Source organism: Eretmochelys imbricata, chromosome 11 (genome assembly GCF_965152235.1).
Source record: "Eretmochelys imbricata isolate rEreImb1 chromosome 11, rEreImb1.hap1, whole genome shotgun sequence".
NCBI classification, from domain to species: Eukaryota; Metazoa; Chordata; order Testudines; family Cheloniidae; genus Eretmochelys; species Eretmochelys imbricata.
The window spans coordinates 39,206,371-39,223,138 of record NC_135582.1 but is presented as its reverse complement, the minus strand read 5'-3'; the positions used below and the strand labels follow the sequence as shown (position 1 = coordinate 39,223,138).

Here is a 16,768-nt window from a genome sequence, read left to right as displayed (position 1 = left end):
GTAAAGCACTAGAACTGGTTGTAAAATGGTGGTTTCCTCCTGCAGATGATTTCCTATTTTTGTCCAAAAAAAAAATCTGAACAAACTTGGTTTTCTGATTTACTAAAATTTGAGGAAAATAGACATTTTCTGCAAAAATATAATTAAGTCAAAAACCCAATTTTCTGCCAAAAATAAATTCGATTAAAAAGTAATTTGACCAGTCCTACCTGACACACTTTGGGAGCTGTAGAGGTAATAAGGCATAATGTTCTGCTTCCAAAAGTCATCAGTTAACACACATTAAAATTAGCAGGTCTCAACAACAGCAGATATTCTTTCACAATAAAGATGTGAACCAAGTCATTTCTTATAACCAGATGAGATATGAGCTATTATTTATTCCTCAGTTTATTATAGGTGGCATAGGTAAAAATGTCTATAGTTAAGCCTGACACTTTCCAAGAGATTTTAAATTAGCACCAGGGGATTGAGGAAACCCAATTAAAAACTACATAAAGCAGTCAAGCTAATTTTTATCATAGAAAAAATATTGTATTAACACATCCTCCTACCACAAGAATTACATGCACTGGATCTTTAACTAACTAGTTCTAAAGAGTATATTAACAGTAACAAAATGTCTCAGGAGCAGATGTCTCTTCCCCATCCTAAATGTCTGATGTCTAAGGAAACTTGAGGGGGGTGGGGAGGGAGAAAGAATGGGTGTAGAGAAACAGCTTGTTGATACTGCACTTGCTCCAAGTCTGGAAACTAAAACTGTGAAGGCTTGTATGTATCTGCCCTTCAGAGAGCTAGATCTTATAAAGTCTAACAAAGCTTATGAGCTAAAATGGAAATAGCCAAAACAACAAAACAAACAATACTCTGGCTCCTGAAGGAATTTTCAGAACGGAATTATTCAGCCAACCTGTTTTGTCCACATCTCCTTCCATGTATTGTGCGGCTCTGGGCATACCAACAAACCCTCAAATAATAAAAGAACACAGGGTTTGTTATATTAATTATTTATATCAACCATCTATGTACTCATGCAAGATGCAATACAAGCTGAAAGTGAGTGAGTAAAGGAAATTGTTTTGGGGGGAAGGAGGGCATGTAAATACCTTATAATCTTGATCTGGTAGCATGTTGAGTAAGAAAGTTACCATCTTTTGTGGAAATTCATATTTTATTGTCCAAAATAATAATTCTTCTAGAAAACATTTATGCTTTAAAACATCCATGATGGACTGATCTGCACAAACAGTAGGAGAACAGAGGGGAGTAAAAGACTTCAGAATGACTTTACATATCACAAAGGACATCCCAACATTAGTTTATTAATATTCTATTTAACTTCCTAGATCGGGGTGGCCAACCGGTGGCTCCGGAGCCACCTGCGGCTCTTCAGAAGTTAACATGCGGCTCCTTGTAGAGGCACCCACTCCGGGGCTGGAGCTACAGGCGCCAACTTTCCCATGTGCCGGGGGGTGCTCACTGCTCAACCCCTGGCTCTGCCACAGGCCCTGCCCCCGTTCCACCCCTTCCCACCTCCTCCCCTGAGCCTGCCCTGGCCCTAGCTCCTCTTCCTCTCCCCCCTCATCCATGCCACGAAACAGCTGATCGGGGGGTATGGGGAGAGATGGGGAGGCACTGATCAGCGGGGCTGCTGGCGGGTGGGAGGCACTGGGAGCGGGAAGGGGGAGCTGATAGGGGGCCGCTGACGTATTACTGTGGCTCTTTGGCAATGTACATTGGTAAATTCTGGCTCCTTCTCAGGCTCAGGTTGGCCACCCCTGTACTAGATGCAAATATCTAAGAATCAGGAACATCTTAATGCTACTATCCTGCTAATGTTGATTAAAGGGTTTTCTAATACTTGAGGAAAAAAGTTAGCTATCACCAATACTGTATCGAGTATATGCTTGTAATGATTTCATTCCTGCAGTCATCAGTGGAAGTACTCAGTACAAATCAGCTGCAGAATCAAGCCCTTATACAGAACCCAATCTATCAACCTTACACTGGGTAGTGACTTACTCTGCAAATAGACACACTGGGTCAGACCTTCAGCTGATGGAAATTGTCATAGTTCCACTGACTTCAATTGAGCTACAACAATTTATACAAATTGAAGATTTAGTCATTGATTTCAGTAGAATTACTGATGGAGTACAGTACTATTCAACAGGAGCAAGTGTGGCAGAATCTGACCCACACTAATTGAATGTTAAAACTGTGATATAAATTAGGTTTAATTCCTAAAAACATATATGATCTTTTTGAAAACTTTTAAAACCTTTAAATAAAATGTAACACATAACATTTTGCCTCTTCCAATCAATTTACATACAAATAATAAATTCTCAAAACAATCTTGTGAAGTAGGTAAGTATTATCCCAAATCTATACAATGAAAAAACTGATAAATAAAGCAGCTTTTCCAAAAATTATAAACCAAGTTAGTAGTAGAACAGGGATCAAAACCCAGTTTATCTCAACTCCCACACTCATTATGAGTCTACTAAATCACACAGTATCTCCACTGTCCTTCAAACCTCTAATACTTACTATTCACAGATAACATAACATGTCCACTCCTACAGTATGGAGAGATTTATGCAAATATGACCCTCCTGTACCTACTGGAGTCAACCGGGCTCGGGGAAAGGGAATCTTTCCCCAGAGGAGGGCAAGCAGCAGTAATGCCACCTCTCCCCCAAAGAAGGCAGAGATAAATTCCAACCAGGATTTCATAAAGGCTCCACCAAATCAGGGCAGGCAGTGCAAGAAATGCTGAATCAGTGCATCTCCTGGCCTGGCACTGTTCCCCACCCCTCCAGGCCAGACCCAATTATTTGTGGGATGTATTGGATGGCTTTAGGCCCAACAGTGAAGGGGGAATTGCTAGCATTTTGTGCTACTTTGCCCACTCCAGGTGAGCTTACCACCTGCATAGCCAACGTTCCATAGTCACATGCCAGTGGTGGACTCTGTCCTCTATGTTGGAATTTTCAGAAATTGTTAAAATATCACAAGAAATATGAACAATTTAAACTTGAGAGGCATTTTCATGAGGAGTCTCTTTTTCCAATCCAAACAAAGAAGAAAATCTATCTATGCTCTGGAAACGTGATATCAGAGAATTCATTTTTACCTCTCTTAATCCTGAATATTCTATCAAAAATCACCAGTTGCTTACTACAGCAAGCATGCTACAATAATTTAGGGTCTAATCTTCCTCCCTTTTAAAAAGAAGTGTGTATGAATTTACTACTGATTAAAGATGCCGGCTTGACGGCCATGCAGATTGAAATCATCCATCTGCAGAACAGACAAAATGATTACAAGAAGTAATGCTTCCGCTCTACTCTGGGCTGATTAGGCCTCAAATGGAGTATTGTGTCCAGTTCTGGGCACCACATTTCAGGAAAGATGTGGACAAAAGGGGGAAATCCAGAGAAGAGCAACGAAAATGATCAAAGGTCTAGAAAATGTGACCTACGAAGGAAGATTGAAAAAACTGGGTTTGTTTAGTCTGGAAAAGAGAAGACAGAAGGGACATAATAACTATTTTCAAGTGCATGAAAGATTGTTACAAGGAAGAGGGAGAAAATTGTTGTTCTTAACCACTGAGGATAGGACAAGAAGCAATGGGCTTAAATTGCAGCAAGGGAGGTTTAGGTTGGACATTAGGAAAAGCTTTCTAACTGTCAGGGTGGTTAAGCACTGGAATAAATTTCCTAGGGAGGTTGTGGAATCTCCGTCATTTGGAGATTTTTAAGAGCAGGTTAGACAAACACCTTTCAGGGACGGTCTAGATAATACTGAGTCCAGCCATGAGTGCAGGGGACTGGACTAGATGACCTCTTGAAGTTCCTTCCAGGCCTATGACTCTAGGTACATTTCAAATTCAAACACCACATCCTCACTTTCAAGTCTTTCCAAAGCTTTGTTCATGCCTTCGTTACTGTTTTCCCTACAGACATTCCCTTCTCATGCGTTGTGGCTACCCAGTGCTATCTTCCTGTCTTATCATACCCACAAATAATGGTATAATGTAATTTTAAGGAAAGGGAGGCATTTGTCTCTTGAAAATATCAGTATGGAAGGCATTAACAATTGCCATTAGCACCTTTTCAGAACAATAAACCTATCAACAAAAAGCTTAAAACATAGATATTCTCCCACCTCTAATCCCCAAAGGGCTAAATCCTCATGTACTTTGTCAGTCATTCTTCAGATAAAACTCTCATTGACCTCAGTGGGAATTTTGCTTAAATTGAACTAAAGATGGCAGGATGTGGCCCACAGAGAGGGGTGATTTCAAGGCAAGTTATAAATGTGAGTAGTTTCAAAGGAGTCTCCATTTGAATATCTATTTCTAATGACACTTCTTTTCATATTAAAGTGTCATTACAGGATCAGTTTACTTTAAGACCAAAAAGGATCAGAAGGAAAGTGTTCTTGTCTGGCCCAAATTACAATTATATTGCTCACCAAAATAAAGACATACATTGTCAGGAACAAATTAAGCCTTCCACTAGGATTTTTAATTTATTAGCATTTGAAAAACCTTCCACCTAAATACTGACAACACAATGTGTTTTTAGAAGTTCCCTTGCAAAACAAAGGCAACGAATGATCAGCTGATACCAAATACTGAATGGTAGTACTAGCTTCCTCATGAGATGAGAGCTGCAGATTAAAAATACTCACTGACAAGTTAAATGCCTGTGTCACATGCAGTTTCCCAGTGCTTAAAAACAGACTGAGCGTTTTTAGATACAATAAGATAAGACACAAAGAAAGCATAATAAATGGAGATCATTACTTCATAAATACCTTTGGTACTGGTGCTTAGTTTCACCCTCTTGCGCTTGCCCACACCTTGGCTTCCATCCTGGTCCTCCTGGAGTAGGGGAAGAGATTACAAAACTCAATAGCTGTACAGAGTTTACTACAGAGAGTAAATACTCTGTAATTCACTTCTGGATTAAACACACAGCTAAAAAACAACAGGAGACCCTGTGCATACTTGCTAATAGGACAATGTTTTATCTGCTAAGGGAACCACAGGCTCAATAAAATGCATTAGAAAAATACATTTTAAAAAATGGTTTCCCCAAGGACAACATTATTATGTGCAAGATCAGACATTTTAACTTATTTGATTCATTTTGCTGGCTACTTTACTTTCTTTCTGAAACTAATTGCTCAAAAACGTTTACATAGGTAAAACATCTAGATACAGTACATGTAACTATGAAGTTTAATTTTTATCCATTTATAGGTGGTTTTTTTGTTTGGGGTTTGTTGTTTTTTGCACGGATAGCCTCTTCTGGCTTTTCCAGCCAAATAACGTCTATGAATCTGAGATGGCAACACAAATAATTGAGTAGACATTTTCTAATCAATTTAAATGTTTCTATCCCACATTGAAATAATTTGTTGGCAGCCAGTTACAATTAGAAGAGCCCTAGCAAATAAAGTAATATTTCAGATACATAAAAGGCACTTGTCATCTAAAGTGCACAGAACGCTTTATAAACAAGCAAGCCAGCCTTACAGAAACCAATTTAGATTAAAAACATGATCACCACCACTTAAATGGGAAAGATGGGGCATAAAAAGAGAAAGTGACATGCAGACAGATATATGAGTTGAGGTTAGGATGCTGGATCCTGGCCTCCAAGTCTACTGTTCTAACAAGCAGATGACACTACGCCCACTATAATATTAGCGAAGCAAGTTAAATATATTTGTCTTCATTACAGTTTCTGAAATGTGTGATTTCATCCATTTAAGAGGATGAAAGCTATGATAAAATTTGGGGAATAAAGTATCATTTTCTTGAAGAATATTTTCTTCAACTGAAATGTGTGCTGATTATTTGGTCTCCCAAGTCTCAGCAGGGGAGGATTAAATCTTAATGGAAAGAGTTGAAGTTTAACAGCAATGCATCCTGAACACTAATCTTTTTAGATTCATCTTAAATACAAAAGGGAAAGTACCTTGCTGAATGTCATCTCTCTCCAATTACTCTCCCATGAACTGAAATACACTTAGAATTCTAAAGGACAGAATAATTCACCACTACTACTTATTCAGGAAAAAAAAAGTCCTACATGAGGAGAAAGCACGATCTTTTCTAACAAACTTATTTTCAATTTTGCTTTAAGGCAGTTTTGCGTTAGTGTTCTTGATGCAGAGAGTTATTGAACAGTAAGTAATATTTCCCTTGCAGTAATTTGCGCTGGAGAAACTGAACAAGGTTAAAAGCTTGTTTATTAAAATATCTTAGAGTAAATTAACTGGATTTATATTTATAAATGTGTATTTCAGGTCCCACATTTATAAAAGGCTCTTCAGTCTCTTTTTGAGTTGCTAAAAAAACTGAGGGAATCTGGAAGTTATTTTTACCCTCACCCCACATCATATTTACTTGTAATCTCCGATTTGTCTGAAAATATGTCAGACAAATTAAGAAAAAAATGTACTCATAAATTAAAATTGGTTGTGCTTGTTTATTGTTAATCCTTCTTGCTATAGATGTCTCTAAATAAAAGTCCTGGTTGAGATCAAGTGTGAAAATGCTCACTCATGCTCTTTAAGATTACATTTCAATAGGAAAAAAGAAAAGGAGTACTTGTGGCGCCTTAGAGACTAACCAATTTATTTGAGCATAAGCCCATCCGATGAAGTGAGCTGCAGCTCATGAAAGCTTATGCTCAAATAAATTGGTTAGTCTCTAAGGTGCCACAAGTACTCCTTTCCTTTTTGTGAATACAGACTAACATGGCTGCTACTCTGAAACATTTCAGTAGGGTAACTGAGAACTTGACTCAGATCCCAGATAGGACCAAATTTCTCAGTTTTAATAATAATAAATAATAAAAACAACTGCATTCTTAACATAGTTGCTAGTTTGATCTAACATATGGCAATTTGCAGCTTTATACTCGAGTCTGGAAAGAAAGAATGAATTAAGTGTCCACAAGGTGTAAAACGCTAACTGACAGGCATATTTCAATTGCTGCTATTCTTTCCCCACTAACCCAAGCAATTCCTTTCCCTTGGGCCATCCATTCTATTCCCCAACCTTCCTTTTAAACTGTTATACTTCACCCAGAGAAATAAATCCTTTTCCCTTTCCATAGTACCAATATACCTCCCTAGTCCCCATTCATACCCCACCATCCTTTCCAAAAGGAATGCCATATCTGATCCCTCCCCAAACTACCATAATAGCATCAGTTTCCTTCCCTCACAATAGAGCAATCACAAACAAGGAGTGAGCATCATTCTGAATCAAATTCAGAATATTAAGATGAACTTTCTTTTGTTTCATTTAATGTCTCATCAGTAGTATTTCTAGTTGTTATTTCATATTGTGGGGTTGTGTTCGTGTAAAGATATGGTTAAAGAATAGCAAGCAGTACTTTGAAAAATGTCAACTTATAAATAGCACTGCTGAGAGCATAACATGCAGGGAGCTGGTGACAACAGAGTCAAGCATCTGATGTAACTTATTGTAGGTATAAACAAACAATAGATTTTTCATTGCTACACCTGTTCAAATAGATTTTAGGATACACTAATGACTGCTGTCTATTCCTGTCAGCTGGGACTAAGCTATCATCTGGAAGACTGTTAAAAGTTTTGTAAAAAAAAAATAAAATAAAATAAAAAAAAATTAGGTCCATAAAAACAATATTTCAAGCAAGTTAAGAATACATTAATAAAGCAACTCTACAGTGACGTAACTAGTCCCCAACAATTCTCTTTGCCGATTCCAGCTAACCTACACATAGGTTTTTCTCCTTCTCCCCTACCAAACATGATTAGTAAATAAGGCCAGGTCTACACCAGGGAATTTATGTAAGAAAATATTCCCACTGTTGCTATCACCAGCTCAGCTGCAACAGTGTTAGCATCACTGGGATATCTAGTGCCTAACACTGCTCACACCCCTTTTAGCATCATCTGTATTAAACCTGCTTAGAACAGGTCTAATTTACATGATACTGAAAATGACTGCTGGAAAGAGAAAGCCACCTGTGCTAGATATAGCAATTTCCTGCCATACCCTTGGGTGAGCTATTTGAATTAAGTTTAAGTATCTTTGGGGCCCATGGTATTAAATTAATGGTTTATGTATTACTGTGGGCTAGAATTGTACGTAATTTCCTGGTGGGGCGGGGGGAGGCGAGGAGAGGGAAATGTAACAAATGACAGACCTTGGTGTTCAAAGGACTATACCGAACGAAGTGCCAAACAAGAATGGACTTTTGGAACAAAAAGTGTTAAGTGAACTTCCTGGGGAATATCTAGGGGGAGGTAAATATAAATACCTCACCTCCAATTATGCAAAAATCAAACCTTTTGAAACTATGCTCTGAACAAGCCATTGTCTGCTGATCGCCTGTTACCTATGGCCAAGATCAAAGCCCAAGCTGTATAAAGGAAAAACTGAACTGTTCATGGTGGTTCTGGTTCTGAATACAAAAAAGTTATGAACTTATAACCCTGGGGGGAAACCCAGTTATGGACTTGAAGCTACCAGAGCACAAGAATGAAGTCAGGTGACCGCTGGTTAAGTTTTTTAGCACACATGTAGGTTCTTTTACTCTTTTTAATGTTTTTTCTGTAATGCTTTCACTTTAAAAATAAATTTGCTTTCTTATGAAGTGCTGTGTGGTAACTTGTAACTGTGGGCAATTACACTATTCATAGCCATTAGAGAGAAAGTAAAGTGCAGATGCTGGCCTGTTTAGGCAGGCTGGCTTGCTGGGAACATCACAGTGTAGGCAGGGAGGTGCACAGCCTAGAAAAAGCCAAGTCAGGAGGTAGAGAGACATGGGTCACTAATAAGGCTGCGAGTTTGTCTTGGAGGTCACGGATTCCAAGACTTTCTGTGACCTCCGGGACTTCTGCAGCGACCGGTGTGCCTGGCTCAGGAAGCCCCTGCGCCAGTCACACCGGCCGCTGCTGGGGCAGTCTCGGGCCACCACGCTCCCCTCCAGCAGCAGCAGAGCTTAGGTGTGGGAAGGAGCAGGGGCACAGGACGGGACGGGATGAGGCGGGCTCTGGCCGGCGCTTACCTGGAAGTGGCAACATCCTCCCCCTCGCTCAGCTGCTAGGCGGAGGCGTGGCCAGGCAGCTCTGCACTCCGCCTCCACCCAGAGCGCTGGCTTCACAGCTCCCGTTGACTGGAAACCGCGGCCAACGGGAGCTGCAGGGGCAGTGCCTGAAGACGGAGGCAGCATGCACACGCTGCAGAGCAGCCTGACCACACCTCCGCCTAGCAGCTGAGTGAGGGGGCTGTCACCACTTCCAGGGAGCCCCCCAGGTAAGCACCGCCCAGAGCCCACCTCACCCCGTCCCGTTCCTCCTCCTAACCCCTTGCCCCGCCCACACCAAAACTCTGCTGCTGCTGGGGGGAGACACGGAGCCAGGTAGGGAGCCTGGCGGCCCCACCAACACCCCCCCCCCCCCGACCTCAACACCAGCAGGGGTCCCTGGCCATGCTCTGCTGCCCACCCCCCTGCAAGCACCTGGGCTGCCCTCCCCCACCCTGAGTTTTAGTCAGGGGTATATAGTAAAAGTCATGGACAGGTCACGAGCCGTGAATTTTTGTTTACTGCCCGTGACCTGTCCATGACTTTTACTAAAAATACCTGTGACTAAAACATAGCCTTAGTCACTAACCATTACGGCTGAAGACCTAGAAGCCTAGAATGGGTTCCTTTGTTGGACCACGAGGGGAGAATACGGGTGGCAGTTACCCTGAACTGTGACACCACATATCTGTGTTGCTTACACCAGTTCAGCTGAAGCAGTATTAGCAACAATGGAAATTTTTATTTTTTTTTTTTAAAGTTATTTAGTGGAGCAAGGGCATAAGGATCTGGTCCTGTAGATCCCTACTAACAGCTTTTCTCTCCACTGAACTAGACAGACATACACCAAGTAGTAAAGATTTGCAGGATTTGGACTAAGGTATTCTCTCTGTTTATATATTGTTACATTTCTATTTAATTTCTTTAAAAAAAAAAAATCTCACCTCATCTGAAGTCTCTCCTTGTCCCGATGTTGCTGTAGCACCTGCTAAACCTTTTGAAATAAAAATAAAATAAAATAAAGATTTCCTTCACAATTCTTTTACTGACGAGAGACACGTTTTATAAGATTTAATGATCCATAAAGAAACACAAAACATAATCTTAACTGTAGCCACACTGCCTCATACTGATCTCGTTAGCTCTCACGAGATAAGCAGTACTGGGCTTGGCAGTACTTGGAGGGGAGATCTCCAAGGGATATTCAGGGTACTTGAAGAAGTGATGCTTGTGATTCAGAAGTATATCCCACCATAGTGCTTCAGTGCACTATGTTGGTGGAAAAACATTCTTTCAGAAGGGACAAACTGAAGTCCTGATCACTTCTGGCCATCAAAAATCCAGGGCACTATTGCAATAATAAGGACTTAACCCAGTTACAGTCCCTAAATTCCAATATGAGTAATTACATCTTGCCTACTCGAATTCCACTAATTCTCTGATTGGATAAGGATTATTATTCACATCCTATCCCTGAAGTACTATGTTTAGTTTTTTTGATGCATTTTGGCAGTATGTGAAGTGATCCCTACGAATAGTTTAATTCCATGAAGCACTTCAAATACTGTTTAGGACACAAGAAAGAGAAGGTTTTTTTTAAAAGCAAGATTTTTTTCGCCAAGATGTTTTTCTACACAAACCTTGAATTGCTAAAGTGCTAGTCCCAGATGCTTGCTCCTGCATACCACATGCAAGTTTATCCTCAGGAAATGCCAGTCCAGAGCCTTTCAAAGCTATGAGGTACTTTTCATGACTTTTCTTTGCACATGCATTTTCTCCAACACCTTGAATATATATTTAAGACAACATTAAAGCAAAGACAAACAAGTATTCAGTTCATGTACTAACACAAAAGGCCTCACTTAATGAGATTCGTGCCAAAAACATTTATTTTACAAGACTAAAAAATTTTAAAAGTGATCCACAATATTTGAAAAAAAAAAAAAAAAAAACTTGAACAAGAATTAGAGATGCAAGTCTACAACTTGACCCTAAACACACACAAAAGTCAGTTTGCCAGCAGATGAATTTAAATTCAAAATACAAAAGACTTTTCTGATTCTTTACTTTTTCCAAATCAAGAAACATTTTTCTTCTAATCAAGGCACCCAACATTTCTGTTGAAGCAAGATTGCTACCTACTATAATAATTCAACCATCTTCAGCTCAACAGAAAAGCTTGTTTTGCAATACAAATGGAAAAAAAAAAAAAGAGAGACAGAAACTCCAAGTTGGTGGAAATAAAAGGATATCGAAGTGAATTAGGCCTAATATATAAAACTCATTTTAAATTGTCTACATTTTGGCAGAGAATGTTCTTAGAGCATCAAACAGGAAAAAACATAGTCACTTTAGTTTTGGATCTCAAAATAAAAAAAAAAGTTGAGTTGAGACCACTGTAGCAGCAGTTAACCAAGATTATTCCCAGTGCTATAGACACTTCCACTCACATCCAAGTTGCTGGTTCACAAAGAAGTAAATAAATTGCACACATTGGATTAAAATCTTCAAAAACAAATGGCTAGGAAAAAAATCAATATTTCTCTAGCGAAAAAAAAGGTATGGGGAAATAATTTTGTTTTCAGGTTTTTAAGCAAGCTATTAAACAATGGAAAGGCAAATGCCACAGAGATGACAACATCCTTTTTAGCTGCCCACCTGCTAGTGGGCCACAAAAAAGCCTCAGGCTGTGCTGTGTTCTGCCTCCATGGAGGTTAGGTCTCCACTCATAGAGGTACGTTCCCTATTCCTGCAGTCATATTTCCTTATTCCACACAATTCTCCCCCCGTTGTCCCCTCCGAAAAAAACCCAAAAAACAGGCTCTTTCACCTAAGCGCAAAATGCATAGGAAGTCTGCTACTCTGTGATGCAGGGTGAGCTTTTCCCCTGCAAAGTAAAAATTATTAAACTTCTTTCATTCAAAAGAGATAGTGTTTGGCTCCCAAAAGACTTTTCCCTTAAAGCATGAAAAAGTCAATTTGGGAGAGAGGAGAGGGCAAAGTACTTTTCAGCAGTATTCCTAAGTACTTCTCTTTCAGACAGAAGACTGCCGTCTAAGAGTTTTGCCCTCCTTTAACCCACAGCTGCTCAAGATAATTACACTAACTTAAAGCCAGAGTAACTCCTATCTGCTTTGTAGTCATATAGAAGTAGGTTAGAGAGACTCAAAAATGAAAGCAGCAAGCCACAGAAAGCAGGGAGTTCATTTGCATCAGGTCTCCCTAACCAGTGACTGTGTAACATTTTGGTCTGAGTGGGAGGGGGAGCATCAGAGGAAGAAAATAGGTGGCTTATGTATCAGGCTATTTTTACTGTGAACAGAATACCCCACAGTCTCAGGCAGCAACAGGTATTCTTTATGAGAGCAGGTCCTAAAATAAAATATGAGGCATTTATGATCATATGTTTTTATGGTCATTAAATGTTAGTTAAGTCAGCTCTGTTCTTGATCTTAGCTCTGATCTTGATCAATTATAAAAATCTTTATTGAAATGATATGTCCTTATAAAAATACTTGTGCCACAAAAGACCCTACTCCACAGTTCTTACATCAGCGAAATTCCCATCGGCTTCTCAAGCCCTAAAAATAGCAATCAACTCAGATGACAGTTTATAATTATGCTTATAATTATTTTTCTGATCTTTTTGGTGACATCAGAACAAAAGAATACAGTACACTGGCCTGATAATGAACAAAAATGGCTTCAATTTAAATTCCTAATAACTTCAACATTCATTAACAGGAATATGCATGAACTCACCAGAGCTCAGATCTTTGTAGAACTGTTGGTTTGTCAAAACCTGGGTAAGGACTGATCGCATTGCTCCTCCCATTTTGGTCAAGTCTTCTAGAAAGGAAACATGAGGCTCCAACATCTGAAGGATTCTGTGAAGGTCTTTTTCTGATGGCAGATCAAGAGCTGGAAACCCAATAAAAAGAAGTTTAAGGAAGAGAAAGACAATTGTTTCATTTTATTTTTATTGTTTCAATAAAGCATTATACTGAACATTTCAATAGATTAAAACACTAGTTAGGTCACCAGTAAAATGTGTTTATAGACAGTCTGGTCTCACTTAAGAATTATCCCCACTTGACAAACATACAACATTAGATAATTGGATTTATGATCAAGAGAGATCCACAACTGAAACAACAGGGACACTACAAGTTAGTACTATGATGCAAAGGCAATAATACAAATACATAGTGAGCTTATAGAGCAAAATGAACGGCCATAGCCAGTGCTGTCAGTTCAGTACAGACCTGTTTATGCGTGAATCCACTTAACTAGCGGTAGCGCCATGCCTCCCAGTGCTACCTATTTAACATGCGAGACTCGTTAACACGCGGTACAGGAACTTGCTATGTAGTGCTACAGATTTGCTCACCAACTCACTGACAAAGAAATCGACAGGAAGTGCGGAGCAGAAACGTGTTGTACGTCTTTACCGATATCGGTAAAGACGTATCACACACGCTTAGTCATTGTCACGCTAGAGAAAGATATATAATATATAGTAGTTATATAGTAATATATATACACTACATTAGAAAATTTTAACCATAGACCTAATATAATGGCAGAGGGCAAGCGTCAGTGTTCCTACACTGTAGAAGAAAAGCTAGCTGCAACAGATCGAGTAAATAGCGGAGAAACCCAGGCCAAAGTTTCAAAAGATATTGGGATTGCCGAATCAACTCTCCGAGGAAGACTAAAAAATGAATCTAAACTGAATGGCTTTGTACAAAATATCGATTCTGCCACGGAGCTTAAGCAAAAACATGTGCACTATTCAGCAAAACCCACAGTAGACAAAGTCATGTGCACGGAGTTTACTTTCAGCCTTTCCTGAGCAATGCCTCTAAGCAGGCAATTCTTCAAGCCCAAGCGACAAAATTTGGAAACTTAACAGGGTATGAATCATTCCAAGTCAGCAAGGGGTTTATAAATCATTTTAAAAAGCGTCACGGCATAGCGCAGGTATCAATTTCTGGAGAAAGCCGATCAGCTGATGAATCGGCTGCAAACGTGCTTCCCACCGAGTTAAAATCTATTTTACAAAATAAAGACCACCACGAAGAACAACTTTATAATTGTGATGAAACAGCTTTATTTGCAAAACTGCTACCTGATAAGATGTTAGCCTTTAATTACAAGACACAGAAAACAGCTGGATTTAACAAGATAAAAGATCGTGTGACTCTTCTTTTTTGTAGTAATTAAGACGGGCAGTCATAAGCTTGCCCCTATTCTCGTTGGCCATTTTCATAACCCTCGCTGCTTTAACCACCTCAATAGAGCCAAACTGCCAGTAATATAGCCTAACAGCAAAAATGCTTGGATGACTAGACACATTTTCGACGATTGGTTCCATAACAGCTTTGTTCCAGCTGTTCATAAGCATCTGCTGTCAAAGAAACTCGAAGCCAAAGCACTTTTGCTACTTGACAATTGTCCAGCCCATCCTCCAGCTGGATCACTGGTACTGAGTGATGGAAAAATTCGAGTGACATACCTACCACTCAACACAACATCAAAAATTCAACCTTTAGAACCTCACGGCATTATTCAGAATTTGAAAAACAATTATCGACGGGAGCTGATTTAGGCGATCGTGTCGTTCACGTCTTCAGGCACTTCCAAATTCGTGAAACAGTTAAACATGAAGGAATTTATTTAGTTAGTTAAAAAAGCTTGGGACAGAGTAAAACAAAAGTCCATTGAAAACTGCTGGATGGAGGCGCTCGGTGATGCTTTTTCTGTCAAAGACGGCTCAGACTCAGAAAACTCCAACAGTGGCACTGATTCAGAGCCAGACTTTGAAGGATTTTCGGAAGAAGACGTCCTACAAACATGCACGCAGACAAAAGAGGATAAAGGTAAACTTCTCTTTCAAATGATAGAAGATTTTAGTTTGGACATGTGGCCAGAAATCATTACCGAGTGAAGATTGCCTGACTTCAGAATTTCTGTCCAAGGAAGAAATATTAACGGGCTGCGAGGCTACGTTGGGCCACGAAAGTGATGGCGAGGATGTTATTGAAAAGGTCAAAATTTTGCCCACAGAAGCCCTTAGTGCTGTAGAAACTGTTGTAAGATTTATGGAGGAGCAAAATGCGGAAAATATCTAAATCATTCATCTGCAGACTTCATAAGAAAGAAAAAAAATGCAAGCCAGAAAGAGCAGAAAATAACGGCGTTTTTTCCTAAGTGAATCATAGACACTTTTTTCAGCATGGCCCTCTTAACCCCGGTCCGTTAACAAACGGTCGTGACGGCTTGACTCCCGACATCCGCGCGTAAACGGGTCTGTACGTATATTACTTTCAAAGAAATAAGATCTCTATACAATAGAAAATCATGTTTGACTGAACTATAACCGCATGAATCATGTGTATGTCAATATCTCTCCACAAGATGAAATTTCTGTTTTACAATTTGCTTTTTTTAAAAAAAACATAAGAAACTACATACAAAAAGCTATGTTAAAAGAATATTACGATTGTTTGTGAAACCTTAATTTTGTCCCCTTGTGCGTAAGCATTACAAGAGACCTTAATTACACTTTTAAAAAAATTAGTGTTATGGAGAACGGTTAAGACTGATCAGAGCTTTCTGTTAAAGAGAGCATTTTTCAAAATGCTTTAAAATCCACGTCATAGTTCAGGGCAACTGCACCTGTATTCCCCCTCCAGAGTCCAAGGGCACCCACTTTAGGCTCCTAGCTAATCAGGAATCACCGCTTGTGGGAAGTGACCCGCATCTTTCTCTCTCTCTCTCTCTCTCCTGACTGGGAGTTTTCCAGGCTGCATACTTCCCTGCCTAAACTGTGATATCCTCAGCAAGCCAGACTGCTTAAACAGGCCTGCATCTGTACTTTGCTTTCTCTCCAAAGACTATGAACAACTAATTGCAAGCACTCAAAAAACACACAGATCTTTATAAGCAAGCTAATTTAAAATGAAAGCATTACAGAATTTTTTTTAAAAAATAATAAAATAACCTGCATGCCAGTAAGTTTACCAGAGATTACTCCCCCATGTTTTAACAAGTTCTTTGGTAGGAGTTAGTCCTTCAAACCCTAAAAAAGGGTTTTTCTGTGGTTACAAGTTCATAACAGCCTTAACTCAGAACAAGAAACACCAAAAATAGTTCAGTCTTTCCTTTATACAGCTTGGGCCTTTGATTTCAGATTCCAGGAACAGGTAATTGTAGGCCTGGCTTGACATGAGTAATTGGACATGGGTGAGGTTTCATGTCTTGAGAGAGAAAATTAGGGAGGTAAATGGATCAGCAGGTTGGAATCAGAATGTCTGTACTAGCTAAGACAAGGGAGATGTCCATTGTAAATGGTTTCCTGGGTCAGAGAAGTCGGGAACATAAAGATGAGGTAAAGAATAAGTAATACATGGATGGTGCATTGACAGAGGATGCTGCACAGGGATTGGTTCCTACAAAGTAACTAAGCCAATCCCAAAATATGTAATGCAATGTATCGTAAATGCAGTGCAATGTGTAAATGTATATAAAGGAAGAGGTCTGCTGTACAACTGTGTATATGTGGTATGCCCTGTACCCACCCCTATGCTTGAAACTGATCAACTCAAGTGTAGTTTGATTGTATGCCAATAAAGAAATGAGTGATGAGTTCAGAGTCTAGC

At 39.6% G+C, this 16,768-nt stretch overlaps 1 protein-coding gene across 4 annotated transcripts in view; it reads right to left on the bottom strand.

Moving 5' to 3' along the window:
• The window catches only part of UBR3 (ubiquitin protein ligase E3 component n-recognin 3), a 215,571-nt gene that overhangs the window by 169,918 nt on the left and 28,885 nt on the right, over positions 1-16,768 (bottom strand). For all 4 annotated transcript variants that reach the window (XM_077829550.1, XM_077829551.1, XM_077829553.1 and 1 more), the window contains exons 3-7: positions 12,867-13,025; positions 10,745-10,888; positions 10,049-10,098; positions 4,828-4,894; positions 1,107-1,237 (exon numbers count right to left, since the gene is read on the bottom strand). In XM_077829550.1, coding sequence (XP_077685676.1) covers positions 1,107-1,237; positions 4,828-4,894; positions 10,049-10,098; positions 10,745-10,888; positions 12,867-13,025 — 551 coding nt within the window. The remainder of the gene's footprint in view (positions 1-1,106; positions 1,238-4,827; positions 4,895-10,048; positions 10,099-10,744; positions 10,889-12,866; positions 13,026-16,768) is intronic.